Source organism: Panthera uncia (genome assembly GCF_023721935.1).
Source record: "Panthera uncia isolate 11264 chromosome D3 unlocalized genomic scaffold, Puncia_PCG_1.0 HiC_scaffold_8, whole genome shotgun sequence".
Taxonomy (NCBI): Eukaryota; Metazoa; Chordata; class Mammalia; order Carnivora; family Felidae; genus Panthera; species Panthera uncia.
The window spans coordinates 36,625,579-36,640,088 of NW_026057586.1; the positions used below are offsets into that span (position 1 = coordinate 36,625,579).

The 14,510-nt window shown below is 42.0% G+C and overlaps 1 protein-coding gene and 1 non-coding gene across 2 annotated transcripts; one reads left to right on the forward strand and one right to left on the reverse strand.

Moving 5' to 3' along the window:
- Positions 1 to 4,701: 4,701 nt before the first annotated feature.
- CD3H18orf21 (chromosome D3 C18orf21 homolog) lies at positions 4,702 to 10,737 on the reverse strand. The gene is made up of 5 exons (XM_049620191.1): positions 10,566 to 10,737; positions 10,463 to 10,485; positions 8,003 to 8,199; positions 6,870 to 7,066; positions 4,702 to 4,888 (listed from the first exon to the last, which is right to left on the reverse strand). The coding sequence occupies exons 1-5, from the start codon at positions 10,640 to 10,642 to the stop codon at positions 4,738 to 4,740; spliced, it is 645 nt and encodes a 214-aa protein (XP_049476148.1). The 5' UTR covers positions 10,643 to 10,737; the 3' UTR covers positions 4,702 to 4,737.
- Positions 10,738 to 13,402: 2,665 nt separating this feature from the next.
- LOC125914937 (U6 spliceosomal RNA) lies at positions 13,403 to 13,513 on the forward strand. Its single transcript, XR_007455491.1, has one exon. It is a non-coding gene; the product is annotated as a U6 spliceosomal RNA (small nuclear RNA).
- The last annotated feature ends 997 nt before the right edge of the window (positions 13,514 to 14,510 follow it).

The following is a 14,510-nucleotide window of genomic DNA, read 5'->3' on the forward strand; positions in this document are numbered from 1 at the left end:
ACTTCAGCTCAAGTCATGACCTCAGGGTTCATGGGTTTGAGCCCCACATCGGGCTCTGTGCTGACAGCTTGGAGCCTGGAGCCTGCTACAGATCCTGTGTCCCTCTCTCTGCCCCTCCCCCACTCACACTCTCTCTCAAAAATAAATATTAAATATTTTTAAATTCTTTTTATGTTTGTTTATTTTTGAGAGAGAGACAGCGTGAGCCGGGGAGCAGCAGAGAGAGAGGGAAACACAGGATCTGAAGCAGGCTCTAGGCTCCAAGCTGTCATCACAGAGCCCGATCTGGGGCTCGAACCGACAACCGAGAGATCATGACCTGAGCCGGAGTCAGACGCTCAACTGACTGAGCCACCCAGGTGCCCCTAAAAATTTTTTTTTTTTAATTAAAGAAAAATTTTCTTTTCAAATTGCTAGTATGATTATACAAATTTATTTTTATTCATAAAATTTCTGTTGTAAGTTTAGTCCCAGTTGGTGGGGAGGTGGTAGTGGGAATGAGGGTTTATTTTGTTTCTTAGTAATGGCATCTGTGGGGATGTACCGGGAAATACATCAAGCTGTCCACAATCCCTGTCCTTCCCCATCTGGGACACTTGGAGGTGGGGGTGGAGGAGTGAGAGGGGAGAAGCAGGGTAGGATTGATAAGCAGACAAAAGGCACTGGTAAATTAGATCTTGGGTCTGTGGGAGGGAGGACATGGGCCCTGGGTTCTTGGCAACCAGACCTGGCTGCTAGGACTTTCCCTTCCCTTTCTTGGCTTTGGCCTTGGGGGTGCAGGACTTGGTCACGGGAATGGTCTTCTGACACTGGGCATTGGTCTGTGCCTTCTTCAGAGTGCCTTGGCAGGCTTTGGCGCCTGTGCCCCATCACATGCCCCCCACCCCCAGCTCAAACTTGTACTTGCAGTCAGCTCCAAGCCGCTTCTTCCAGTTGCAGGCACCCTGCACCGGATGCGCAGCGTCTGGGCACCACAGGTACCCTTGCAGAAACCCACGCTGAAGTCCTTGCTGCTGGGGGTGCCAGGCCCCCAGGTCCACTCCGTGCACTCACTCCCGGGGCCGCCCTTCTTCTCTTGTCTTTTTTTTTTTTTTTAAGTTTATTTACTTAGAGAACAAGAGAGAGAGAGAGAGAGAGAGAGAGAGAGAGAGAGAGAATCCCAAGCAGTCTCTGCACCGTCAGCGCAGAGCCCAACTGGGGCTCTGTCTGACCAACTGTGAGATCATGACCTCAGCAGAAAGCAAGAGTCTGACACTTAACCAACTGAGCCACCCAGGCAACCCCACTTTGCCTTTCTTTTTGGCCACCGTGCTGGTGAGCACCAGCAGGGTGAGGAGGGCAAGGATCAAGCCTCAGCACTGCATCTTGTTCACTGCCTGCGCTGCTATGCTCCCTCCCATGCCAGGCCCAATACTATCATGTTCATTTAAACCAAAGTATCCACACTGTAATCTGTTTAGGTGATGTTTATTTTCATTTTTTTAATGAAAGCTTTACTGAGATAAAATTCACCCTTTTAGTGTAGAATTTAGTGGGTTCAAGTATTCAGAGTTGTGTGATCCTAATTCCAGAACATTTTCCTCACCCTAAAAAAACTACATACTGGTTAAGTTATTCCCTGTTCCCCCAGGAACAGGTAGCCAGATTAGTAGTCTCAGGCAGCCACTAATTTATTTCTACGTATTTTCCTATTCTAAGCGTTCCATATAAATGGACTCATACAATATGTGGCCTTTTGTGTCTGCATTCTTTCAAATGACATATTTTCAAGGTTCATCCATGTTCTAGCATGTATCAGTTAATTCACTTTTATAGCTGAATGATATTCCACCATATGGATGGAATATGTTCATTCGACAGTTGATGGACATTTGGGTTGTTTCCACTTTTTGGCTATTACAAATGTTGCTACGAATACTCCCATATAAGATTTTGTGTTTTCAGTCCTCTTGGGTATATAATGTGGGTCATATGGTAACTTTATGCTTAACTTCTTCGGGAACTGCCAAATTCTTACAGTGTGGTTGCACAGATTTTACAATCCCAGTGATGTGAGTTTGAATTTCACCACATTCTCATTAACACTTGTTACTGTCTTTGTTATTTTTGCCATCCTAATGGGTATGAACTGGTAGGTATCTCTGTTTTGATTTGGATTTCCCTAATGAGTGTTAGATAGAAGATGTTCAGCATCTTTTCATGTGCTTGTTGGCCATTTATTTTCTCTGGGGAATTGTCTGCTCAGAATCTTTGTCCGTGTTTTGTCTTTTTATTATTGAATTTTAAGAGTTTTTATAATTCTGGATATAGGTCTTTTAAGAGATCCATGATTTGCAAACATTTTTCCATTCAGTGGCTTTTCATTTTCTTGATGGTGTCCTCATTTGAAACACAGGTTTTGGGCGCCTAGGTGGCTCAGTCTGACTTCAGCTCAGGTCATGATCTTGCAGTTCGTGGGGGTTTGAGCCCTGCATTGGGCTCTGTGCTGACAGCTCAGAGCCTGGAACCTGCTTCTGATTCTGTGTCTCCTGCTGTCTCTGCCCTTCCCCTGCTCGTGCTCTATCTATCTCTCTCAAAAATAAATAAACGTTAAAAGAAAAAAACGAAACACAAGTTTTTAACGTGATGAAGTCCAATTTATCTATTTTTTCTTTTGTTGCTTGTGCTTGATGTGATAACTAAGAAACCATTGCTTAATCCAAAGCTATGAAGATTTAGTTCTAGGTTTTCTTCTAAAGTTTTATGTCCACAGTATAATTTTAATATTCTCTTTAGAGATGCCCAAAGACCATTCTACCAAACACAAAAGAAAGAATCCATGGTTTTTCATTTGCAACTGAGGTAATAACTCCCCACCTAGAAGTTCCTTTTACTACTTTTTATTTTTAATGTTAACATTTATTCATTTTTGAGAGACAAAGTGTGAGCAGGGGAGGGGCAGGGAGAGAGGGGGACACGGAATCCGAAGCAGGCTCCAGGCTCCGTGCTATCAGCAGTGAGCCTGATGTGGGGCTCAAACCCATGAACCATGAGATCATGACCTGAGCTGAAACCAAGAGTCTGACACGACTGAGCCACCCTGGTGCCCCTACTTTTACTACTTCTTATCCATTTCCCAGTCATGTGATTAAAAGGACCTTAGTTCTAAACCTGGTAAGGAATTCAAATGTAAATGTGGTGGCTTAGGGATATTTGGAAAACTTGTGCTGTGTGCTAGGGGCAAATCAAATGAGATCACCCAGGCCTGCAAAGAGCTCACAGGCAGTTGAGGACACAATCAGAAACAGGAAACTACCGGGTCACCACTTTTATAAGAGTGGCCCCTCATAATGCAGTGGGGTTGGAGTGAAGGACAGTATGCAAAAGCATGCCAAGGCCCAAAGCTGACGAGAAAATGATATGTTCTAAGAACTACAAAGAGCTCACTATGGGTGATCAGGAATGGTGGTAAGGAAGCAGGAGCAAGAAGAGAAACATGTTCCAGTGAGAAGTTAGCCAGAAAGGTAAAGCACCATGACCAAAGTATTGTGCTAGGTGCCCTGGACACAAAGGGAAGGTCGAGCCTCCCTATGGCTAAAGAAGTTCAAAATGATGACTCTTGCCACCCCTCTCTGACGCTGGCACTAGTTAGTATAATTTCACTTCATATAAGACCAACTCATTAATAACCTTGGCCTTTCAGTCTGCCAAGTGCTCATGGGAGAAACTTAAGTTTAAAATTTTTAAGCAGCAGAGAGGCTTGGAAACAGTTTATAGTTTAAAGTATCTAAATTATTTATTTAAAGAATTTTTAAAAGACAGGTTGAATACAACCCCAGCCTTTCATTTTGGTATATCTATGTTCCAGAAAAGGTTTAAGATAGCTAAACTGTTACTATGTTATATTCTGCTGTAAATTTTAGGCACAGAAATAAGTCTTCACCAAAGCAAATGAAATGCCACACATTATAAAATATTACTAGGATATTACTAGGAACAACAGAAATTTGTAAAAATGAAATTTTGTGTATATGAATGATTTAGAATCAAGAATGTTCCATATATTTACTTTTGCATGCAAAACAAGAATCATGTTCAGCTCTTCTAATACAGTTATGCAGATGATTGTGGAAAACAAGGACACTTGATCCTTTTCCCGAATTAGCAATGACAGACACCTAGAAAGGAGTGAGTAGGCCCTTTCATAAAGGTCTCAATTTCCTTATGAAAGAAAACTGCTAATTAAGGGAAGAGAAAATAATAATCAATGTCCATAATATCTTTGCTATTGACAAGGACCTTTCTTCATATATTTTTGATCCTTACAGCCACCCTGTGAAGTAGACAGGTTTCAGTTATTAATTTTAATGAAGCATTTTCTCCATCAACACTGAAAAGAGCCCAGAGAAGTTTGCTCTTGGACCTTAGTTTCCATGTATTTAAATAATCAAAGTTTTAGAAAAGATGTTTTTCTGACTAACTTTAGTTTCAGAGTTGCATTAAACATTTATTTTCACAGGGGCGCCTGGGTGGCTCAGTCGGTTAAGCGTCCAACTTCGGCTCAGGTCATGATCTCGCGGTTCGTGAGTTCGAGCCCCGTGTCGGGCTCTGTGCTGACATCTCAGAGCCTGGAGCCTGCTTCAGATTCTGTGTCTCCCTCTCTCTCTGGCCCTTCCCCTCTTGAGCTCTGTCTCTCTCTCTCGAAAGTAAATAAACATTAAAAAAACAAAACAAAACATTTATTTCACAGACTATCCTTTACAAAGACAATAAGAAATTTCTGAAGTCCACCTTTGAATTCTTTTGGGATTCACTCCGACTAAGCAACAATTTTAATTTAGAGAAGTGTTTCTTAGTTTTGCTCACACTATTTGAGCAGGTGGGTGTTGACTGTCCAGATGTCGGTGTCCTGAAAACAAACATAAAACCACACTTAGTTATACTGATAAGTAAGTTTTAAAAGTGTTTTTCCTGCTTAGCCTAGATAATTGCTACTAGAATCCTTTTCTACCCTTGTGTATTATGGCCACATATGAGCAGTGGCTGGACCCAGCATTCATTTCCCATTTTGTTAAAAACTCCCTGACTACTGAGGCTCTAGGCAATATTCAGGAGGTATGCTGGGTGGTTCTGGAAGTTTCCATCAAACCTCAAGAAGGCTAAAGGTAAAGTGTCATGGGGTCTGAGTTCCCTTTAAGTCTGACATCAGGATTCCTGACAATTCTAAGGACTTTAAAAACCTGTTTCTTCACAGCTCAAGATCACTTCCTTTCTCAAAACTGAAGAACTCAACCTCCACACGCAGGTGCCACTCCATCGTATCTCCCCGCCTGCATAAGCTCCCCAGGGTAGACTGTGTACTACTAGTCAAGTATTCCCCCGCTACTTAGCAGTGCCAGGCACAGAAGGGGTCTTCTAAAAATATTCCCTGGATAAATGGTTCTCCAGCTGCTGTGTATATATTTAGCTTCCTTCTATTTCATGCCCTCTAGTTGTGTTCCACACCCACGAACCCTTATTGGGGTTTGTCAGTCTGATCCCTCTTCCACTCCCCATCTGTATGATAAATGTGAAACATCTTTCCCATTCCTGCATATATCTAAAAAGCAGTCTGGTCTAAATACAAGTTAATTATTTTAAATATGCCAAATCCTCTTTTATCTATATTTGTCCAATAAAGTAGAAACTTCTGTGATGAATTCCTACCAGCCAAATATCAAAATAATTAGATCAAAATATGGAGAAAACTGGACTTGAAATTTTAATTCTTACCCAATTTGATAAATGTAAACACCAATATAAAAAACTCAATTCAGTAAACAGAGATAATTCAGTCCTTGCTGACTTATGTTATTTATATTCAAGAAACTACCAGACTGTTTCTCTTTCGGCAAAAAACATCCAAAAATTCCTTTCCCAGTTTCTACGAAACTAAATTTACTGACTATCAAAGTGAATATAGTACTGTGAACTACAAAAATAAGACATGTGCTCAGTCATACAGTTAATTTAGTAGCACCTGACAAATCCCTATTCAGCGAGATTTCCATAGGAACTTCTGACAGGAAATCAGAGGAAATACGAAGAACAAAGGTTTAGAGCAAGAAAGTAAACTGAGTGGTTCAGTTTTGCTGATACGTAAGATGAATTAAGGTAAAGTACAACAGGCAGACAGATTGGTGCCAGGTAATAAGGGCTGGGAAGCCAGGCTGGAACATCTGACCCAAATGCTACGGAGGTGAAGTGTGAAAGGCTTCTAATCAGAGCTGTGCGTTAGGGAAATGATCGGGCTAGAAGGGTTTGAAACTAGAAGCAAGAAATTACTATAGTAATCCAGCAAAATAATCCATTTACTGGATAATACAGTAATCCATTACAGTAGTAAATCCCAGCAAAAGGTAGATACAGACCTGAACACAGCAGTAGGAAAAAAGGAGAACAGGTGCAAACACCATGGAGGTAGGACAGATGGAAACTGGCAACTAACTGGACAAGGACCAAGGGAGTAGGAGCTGTCAACTCTACTCACCATGTCAGGTCAGAATGTCAAGGGCATGTTCACTGACAGAATAAGGAACTTAGGAGGATGAAGAGGTCTGAGTAGTCAGCTGTGGGGACATGGTGGGGGGATAAAATGGATGTATTTAGCAGGCAGCTGGGAACGGGCCCAGGAGAGGTTGAAGTAGAGGAATATACCTGGAAGTTATAAACAGAGAGGAGAATGAAAAACACGGGAGCATAGGACATTAGAAAAGAAAAGGATATGGAGGGAAAAAAGGGGCCAAGGCCTAACCTACGTGGCAAATTTAGGGAGTGTATATTAAACAAAGGAAATTAGAAGAAATAAGAGTTAACACCAGCAATTCAAATAGCTTAATGAATTCAGATACCTGAATACAAAGGCTGGCTTCTTGCCTTTGGAACCACACGTGTGATTTAGGTTTGTGGAACTCGGAGTCTTTCTCTCTGGTGTCTTCGGGCTGAGTTTAGTCGTAGGAGTGGTAGGACTGCTCTTCAGTGTGGATAGAAAGCTTCTACTTTTACCATGATGTTTAACTGTTCTGTTGCATGTTTTACAAGTAATCAACTGTCATAAAAAAGAAGAAATACTGGGCCTGATTTCTTTTCCAATTTAATCCAATAAACTACATGTTCATTAAATTCTTGTATATAAGGGACTACACCAGGTAATACTGGTGAGTAACAGGGGCTCCCCTGAGGGAGTTTATAATCTAGCGGCAGCAATCAGACAAGACACAAATTTAAAATGAGAAAATCTTCGATAAAAAGTTACTGGTTAAACATCTGTATTTAATTCAAAACACCTTTTTATTTTCATTTGATTTTTAAAGATTTTACTTTTAAATAATGTCTACACCCAATGTGGGGGCTTGAACTCACAACCCTGAGATCAATGAGCCAGCCAGGTTCCCCTAAAACACCTTTTAAAGATAACAAAGCCTCTACGTTCTCAATATAAAACCATGTTTGGGGAGAATGGAGGAGACTGTGATTGAAACCCTTTGACATCTGGAAGGATGTTCTTTACAACAGCAGTTGACATTTAACATTTGTTGCAGACAAACTCCAAGTGGTTTTCCAATAAAACATGGCAAATTATCACTGAAATTTTAAGTGACCCCTTCAAACTCTTAGTGATTCTGCAAATATAGGTCTAAGTTAGTTTATAAAACCAATCAAATGAATTCTCACATTCTCCTACCTCTTTACTCCATTAGCTGCAGAGGCTGACTTATAGTAAGAATTTCATAATGTAATTGTCAAATCACTATGTGTAAACTTGAAACTGGTATGTCAACTATATACTTCAATCACAAATTTTTTAAAAATAAGCTTTACTCTTGATGAAACATCACTAGAAGAAAAACTTATGTATATATTTTGACAATCTGAATGTATGATCACAAACTTCTGAGTTATATGTAGTCTGATCTTTAACCAACTTCAATTTAAGTAAAAGAAAATTCTAGTTTATTTATACATACTAGAATTGAAATCTTACCAATACACTTCTGGAGTCTTTGTATTTTTTCACAATTTTTGCTTCTTTAAAATTGAGTGTACAATTTCTTGCCTCTCGGTTAAGAAGTTTCTGTATTTTGGGTGTCAGTTTGGATTTGGGTTTGAGGCGCACTCGAGAGTTATCCGAGACCAGCAACTGGAAACAGTATGGACATGTTCCTTCAAAAGTGTTATCATCTGAAATTATACAAATGAAACTCATGATTTAGTCCATCAGAATAGTTTGTTACCTCAAGCCAATATTATGTGAAAAAGTGTATTGTTTAATATGAGCAGATACATATTTTCCTTAAGCAAACTCAAAATAGAACTTACAAGAAGATAAACTGGCAATAATTCATTTTGCAAAACACTAATTCTATCCATTCATTCCTTTAGCGACAGGTGAAGTCCCCACTCTTTGCGATGTTACTCATTACTTGTTACTAAGTAAAAAAGACGATCTTGCCAATTTTACATATTTATCATAAAACAATAAATTATACTGTGATTGTTTCTTTTTTAAACAATTAGCATAATTTTGTGATTTGTGGGCCAGGCTTTCTGCAGATAACTCTCAGTGCAAGGTAAAAGGACAACAGACTTGCCCCAGACTGTTTATGCAGTCAAGATAGCCATCTACCACACTGGGCTAGGGAGACATAAATATGGAGTAAGAGAGTTGCTATCTTTAAAGAACTCACATTCTAGGTGAGCCCTAAGCAAAAGAAAATACAGTTCTGGTAAGAACTGTAATAGAGTATAATTAAAATGCCCTGGAAATTATTAAACTCTGTATAGACCAGCCAGAAACACTCCAAAAGAAGTGGCCTGAGAGAGGTCAAATACCTATATTTAGAGAATGGTGTTTATTATTAGAAAAGGGCTTTCAGGCAGAAGTACAGTGAAAAAGAAAGCATGGCTATTAGGGAAAGGTGAGGTTGGGGAAGTGATGCAGCTGGAAAGGAAGGCGGGTACACCATCAATTTATTCAACAAATATTTACTGGCGAGCACTCTACATATACAACTAAAGACCATGCTTGTAACCCAGCTCTGCCAAATGTTAAATTCAATCATATTTATTAGTGACTGTAAAGTGACAGGAAGAGTTCTGGGTGCAAGAGATAAAACAGTGAATAAAGGACAATTCATGGAGAGAGAAAGTAAATATGGCAACACCAAATACTAAGTGCTGGGGAAAAAAGGGGGAATAGGGAGTGGCAATGGAGGTGCTGAAGTCCTTTTTTTTTTTGTTAGAGTTTATTTTTATGTATCTTGAGAGAGATAGAAAGCAAGCAGGGGACGGGCAGAGAAAGGGTGAACCGTTCCTGTCAGTGCAGAGCCCGACTCGCAGCTCGAGCTCACGAACTGTGAGATCACGACCTGGGCCCAAATCAAGTCAGATGCTTAACCAACTGAGCCATCCAGGCGTCCACACAGCTGCTGTCGTCTTAAATAAGGTAGCCACGGAAAGCTTTGTGGAATGACATCTGTAGAGAGCAGAAGGAAGCGAGTGAGAATGGAATCCATGAAGATACACGAGGTTAAGAATTCCAGGTAGAGGGAAGGACAGCTGCAAAGGCTGCTTTAGAACAAGGAGGGCTAACAGTGGTGGGAGTTGAGTAAACAAAAGGGAAGAGCAGGTTGGACAGGCAACCTTGAACTTTGATGTAGGTCCTTGTAGTCCATTTAAAAGATTTTCACTTTTAAATGATTTAGTCCATCATTGGACTAAATCCCATTGGTCCAAACATCCCATTTGAGATGGGAAGTTATTTGAGAGTTTGTAGCAAAGAATAACATGATCTAGCTTAGGTTTCTACTGGGCTCACTCTGGCTGCTCAATTGAGAATGGACTGTAGTATGCATGAGAGCTTGTTGACGTGGTCCAGGATAGTAACATGATAAGTGATGGTGATAAGTGGCTAGATTCTGGATATACTTTAAAGCCAACAGGATTTGCTGGCATACTGGCTTGGGGAGGAGAGCTGTTAGGGAGTCAAAAATGGCCCCAGAGTTTGGGGGCTGATAACTCTAAGGATGGAATTCCCGCTAACTGAACTGGTAAGAACTAGAGGAAGGCTGGGTTGGGAGGTAAAGCTCGAGTTTTGGCCTAACAGACACTCAAAAGAAATTGTCAAGAAGGCTTCTGGATAGATGTCTAGAATGCGGAGAAGTCCTGGTTGGGGGTACAAATTTGGAAGTCCTCAGCATACAGAATTTAAAAGCCATGAGACTGGATGAAAAACTGTCACAAAGAAGTGAGGTTAACGAAAAGAGATCCAAGGAAACTGGAACTTTTCATGAAACAGAAGTCTCTGGGGTAGTTGCGGGGGGAGGCGGTTAGGAGGGCAGTGGGTCGATGAGATTTCTCTTTTGGGTCATCCTGAGCGCTGTGCGGAATGGAGGGGAGCGGGGCGACGAGCGCCTGACCCGCAACCGTCGGACGTTCTCCCTACCGTGTGACGAACTGTAGGCCCAGCTGTAAAGGAGGAGGAGAACCGTGAGCGAAGAGGGAAGACCCACCACCGCCGCCCGCATCCCCTCCTGCCCCTTTCTTACAGGAGATACCGGGCCTGGCCCGGACAGCTCTCGTATAGTTGCCGCGCCGCAGCCTCAAGGTAATGCTTCTGCCTCATCTCTCCCACTGCTCCCACGCGGCTAAGCCCCGGAGACGACAGCGGACTCCGGAAGCCGGCTTCCCAGCGCACCGGACTTTGACCTCGGACTCCAAGCTCCCTCCGGAAACAGGCGCCCGCCGCAGAGGCGTTCCGGTTTTCCTCGAGTCCCGCCCGGCGCGCAGGCCGACCCCCTCCCCGCCCTTGGCCCTGCCCCCAGGCTCCGCCCCGTCCCCCCGGATCCGCTTCAGACCCACGCCTGCGCGGAGTGGCGGGAGCCGGCGGTGGTTTCGACGCTGGAAAAGCGTGACCGGCCGGCCTGTCTTTGGCTCCTGATGGCGTCCTATGTGATACCCCTGTTGTTTCCTCAGCCCACGCCGCCTTCTAGATTCTCCATCGAGGATGTGGACTTGGGTCCGCAAGGAGGCCACCGGGGTAAGCGCGGCAGCGGGCCAGCCTACTCTCTCAGTGCACAAGCGAGCTTACCTTCACCCCCGTTAACTGAAGAGAAATACACATAGGAGAGTGTTGACGATTCAGTACATTCTCAGTGTTGCGCAAACACCACTGTTACCTAGTTTGGAAACATTTCTATCACCCTAAAGAAAACCCCTTCCCCATTTAGCAGTTGCTTCCCATTCTCCCCTCCCTGCCAGGCCCCGGCGACCACTAGTCCGCTTTCTGAATCTGTGGGTTTATTCTCGCCATTTCTTGTAAGTGGAATCATACCTGTCATCTTTTGTGTTCGGATTCTTCCACCTAGTATAATGTTTATGATGTTCATTCGCCTTGTAGCTTATATCAGAACTTCATTCCCTTTTATGACTTTACGTCGTATGTATACCAAGTAGTCTTTATTCGTTCATCAATGATAGACAGTTGGATTATTTCCTTTTGGCTGCTGTGGATAGTGCTACTGTGAACATGTATGTTTTCTATTTTGGGGGGGGGTGGTAAATGGGAGTGAAAATGCTGGATCCTAAAGTAATGCCATGTTTAACAAAGATTCCAATTTCTCCTACATCCTCACCAACCCTCCTTTTCCTTTGGTTTTTGTTTTGTTTTCTTGTATTTTTATTCTAACCATCCTAGCGAGTGTGAAGTGGCATCTCACTGTGGTTTTGATTTGCATTCCCTAGTGAATAATGATGCCAAGTATCCTTTCATGTGTTTGTTGACAACTTGTATATTTTCTTTGGAGAAATGTCTATTCAAGTCCCTTGCTCATTTTAAAATTGGGTTGTTTGCCTTTTGTTGTTGAGTTGTTAGAGTTTTAAAAGATATATTCTGGAGACTAGACCCTTATTTATCCTTCATTTTCAATATTTGAAAGGACTCAAATTGAGATAGGGAAACTGAAAGGATTCCATTTTTAGAAAGGCTCCATCTCTGCTGTTTTTCTGCAAGGCCCCATTTACTCATGTTCTATATTTCACCTTGCGTCTGACTAAACCAAATAACCTATGTTCCCACTCCAAGAAGGAGGCAAGAAAGTTAATCATTCTTTGAGTTTTGTTTTAGGCCTCCAAATGCCTGATAACATCTAAGAAGAACTGGATTTCAAACATGTTTCAGGACATTAGCTTCAAACAAATCTCACCCACCGCTGGCATCGATATCCCCTCCCTGCGATGATTTTTGAAATAACAACTATTACTCACCTGTCACTCACCCTCGAATCCAACCCTACCCTGGATTCCTGGAGGAACACATACCCTGGACCCTTTCAATATAAACTCTTAACCCCAAGTGGTGAAGAGACTCACTCTCGTTTCCTTTCCGAGTCTCCCACTCTGTCTGCTATACTCTGTCACTTACACTGTTCAATAAACTCTGCTTTCACTTCCCACTTCCTGATTTCTCTCCTGCACAAAGCCAAGGACCCTCTTGGCTTGTCCTGTGGGACCTCCTCTGTGTTCCTGGACCTGGCCTGTCTACGTCAAAATGATACAGAAGTTTGTAAAAAGAAAGCATATATTTACATCTGTATAAACGTATTTTAATTTTTCAAAGGAAAAGTTATTACATCTGTTCTTCCCACCTTTTCATCCTACTTCTCTGGTTGATGGACGTTTAGCAGATAGGTATCTTCTCCTCTACGTCCACACATAAGTAAATGGATGCGTGTATAAACATCCCCTCTAACCACTGTCCCCACTACCACGAACACATACACACGCACTAAAAAACCAAAACATACATTAAAAAAGCTAAGCGAAAATTAGAAAGTTAGTCCCTTACTACATAACTTGCCTTTTTCCTTAACCAAAGACCGCAGACATCTTTCCAGGTCAGTACATATATTTTTGCAACAGCAAAAAATCTTGTATGAACTGGTACTTTTTATTTCTTTTGTCTGAATTCCTAAAAGAGAAATTACTGAGTGGAATGATGTGCGCATCTGTATTTGTCAGACCTCCAAAACAGGTTGTAGCAATTTGTACTCTAAGCATAATATCTGAGAAAGTTGGGTTCGACTGTATGGGTGAAAATGTGAAAGCCATTGGTTCTCCTAAATACAAGTGAGATAAAGTCTCTTTTCATATGTTCCTTGATGCTTGCATTTTCTCTTGTGAAGAGAAATCTTCTCCTCTTCTAGGAGATCTTTGTGTCTTGGGGAAAATTATCCTCTGCTTGTCATATAGAATGCAGTACTTTCTTGCTTACCATTTTTCTTTGGCATGGTTTATAGCATTTTTGCCATATAGGATTTTGTATGTGGTCAAACGTTTTTCGTTACTGGATCTGAGTTTCCTGTGTAGCTTTAAAAAGCCTCGCTTAGTGCTTGCTTCTGCAGCACATATACTAAAATTGGAAGGATACAGAGATTAGCATGGCCCCTCCCTGCCCATGCAGGATGATATGCAAATTTGTGAAACATTAAAAATAAAATAAAATAAAATAAAATAAAATAAAATAAAATGGCCTCATTTATGCCAAGACTAAACAACCAACTATCCATCCAAATGTTTTTCTCATGCTTTTCTAGTTTGACTTCTTCCATGCACATCTTTAATCAATATGAAATGTATTTCTACTTAAGTATAGAGTAGAGCATCTAACTGACATTTTTTCCAGATGGTTAGCAAGTTACGTGAATAACTCTTACTAGGTAAATTACTCTTTTTCTATTGGAATTGAAATTTAAACAATGCAGTGAACACTGAATGTGTGCCAGGCATTTCTAAGCATCTTACTTGTAACTCATATAATCCTCATACCCCGTGGCATTAGGTGAAATGCCAGTTTATCACATAAGGTTTTTTTTTTTAACACAGTTGCATCTGTTTCTAGAGTCTTTATCTGCTTCACTAACCAATACAGCAGAAAAGAGGAGAAATGCACTGTGTGCGCACGTACACCTACTTCCCCTGCCCTCCACCACACTTTCCTTCAGTTCTTCTCTCGCCTCTGAGCACCACACTCCTACTTCCAGATGCCACCTCAGCATCTCTGCTTGCGTTGCAACTTGTCTTCTCAGACACATTGTGGCCCAGATGGCACTCTTGATTTCCCCCACCAGCCTGCCCAGCCACCCAGTCTTCCTCTGTGTCAGCCCCACCAAGCACCATTGCTGCATCCTCTTCCCACCCCTTGTAGCCAATCCACTCTGGGGTGCCAGCTCCCCACCAGGAGCAGATGGGACTCTTCACTTCTCCGCACACCTTGGCCACCCTCTCCTTTTGCCTGCATCCCTAGCATGGCCCCCTACATTCTTTTCCTGCGTCCTCTCTCCCAGCCCATTCTTCACAGGGCATAGTGGCCTTCTTAAAATGTAAGTCATTTTTTTGGACATGGAATGTCCTTGCTCAGAGTCTCCAGACTCCTCATTGCACCTGGAACAAAATTGCCTAGCTGTGCTCTGCAGACCTCTGTTTCTCTTTCTGCC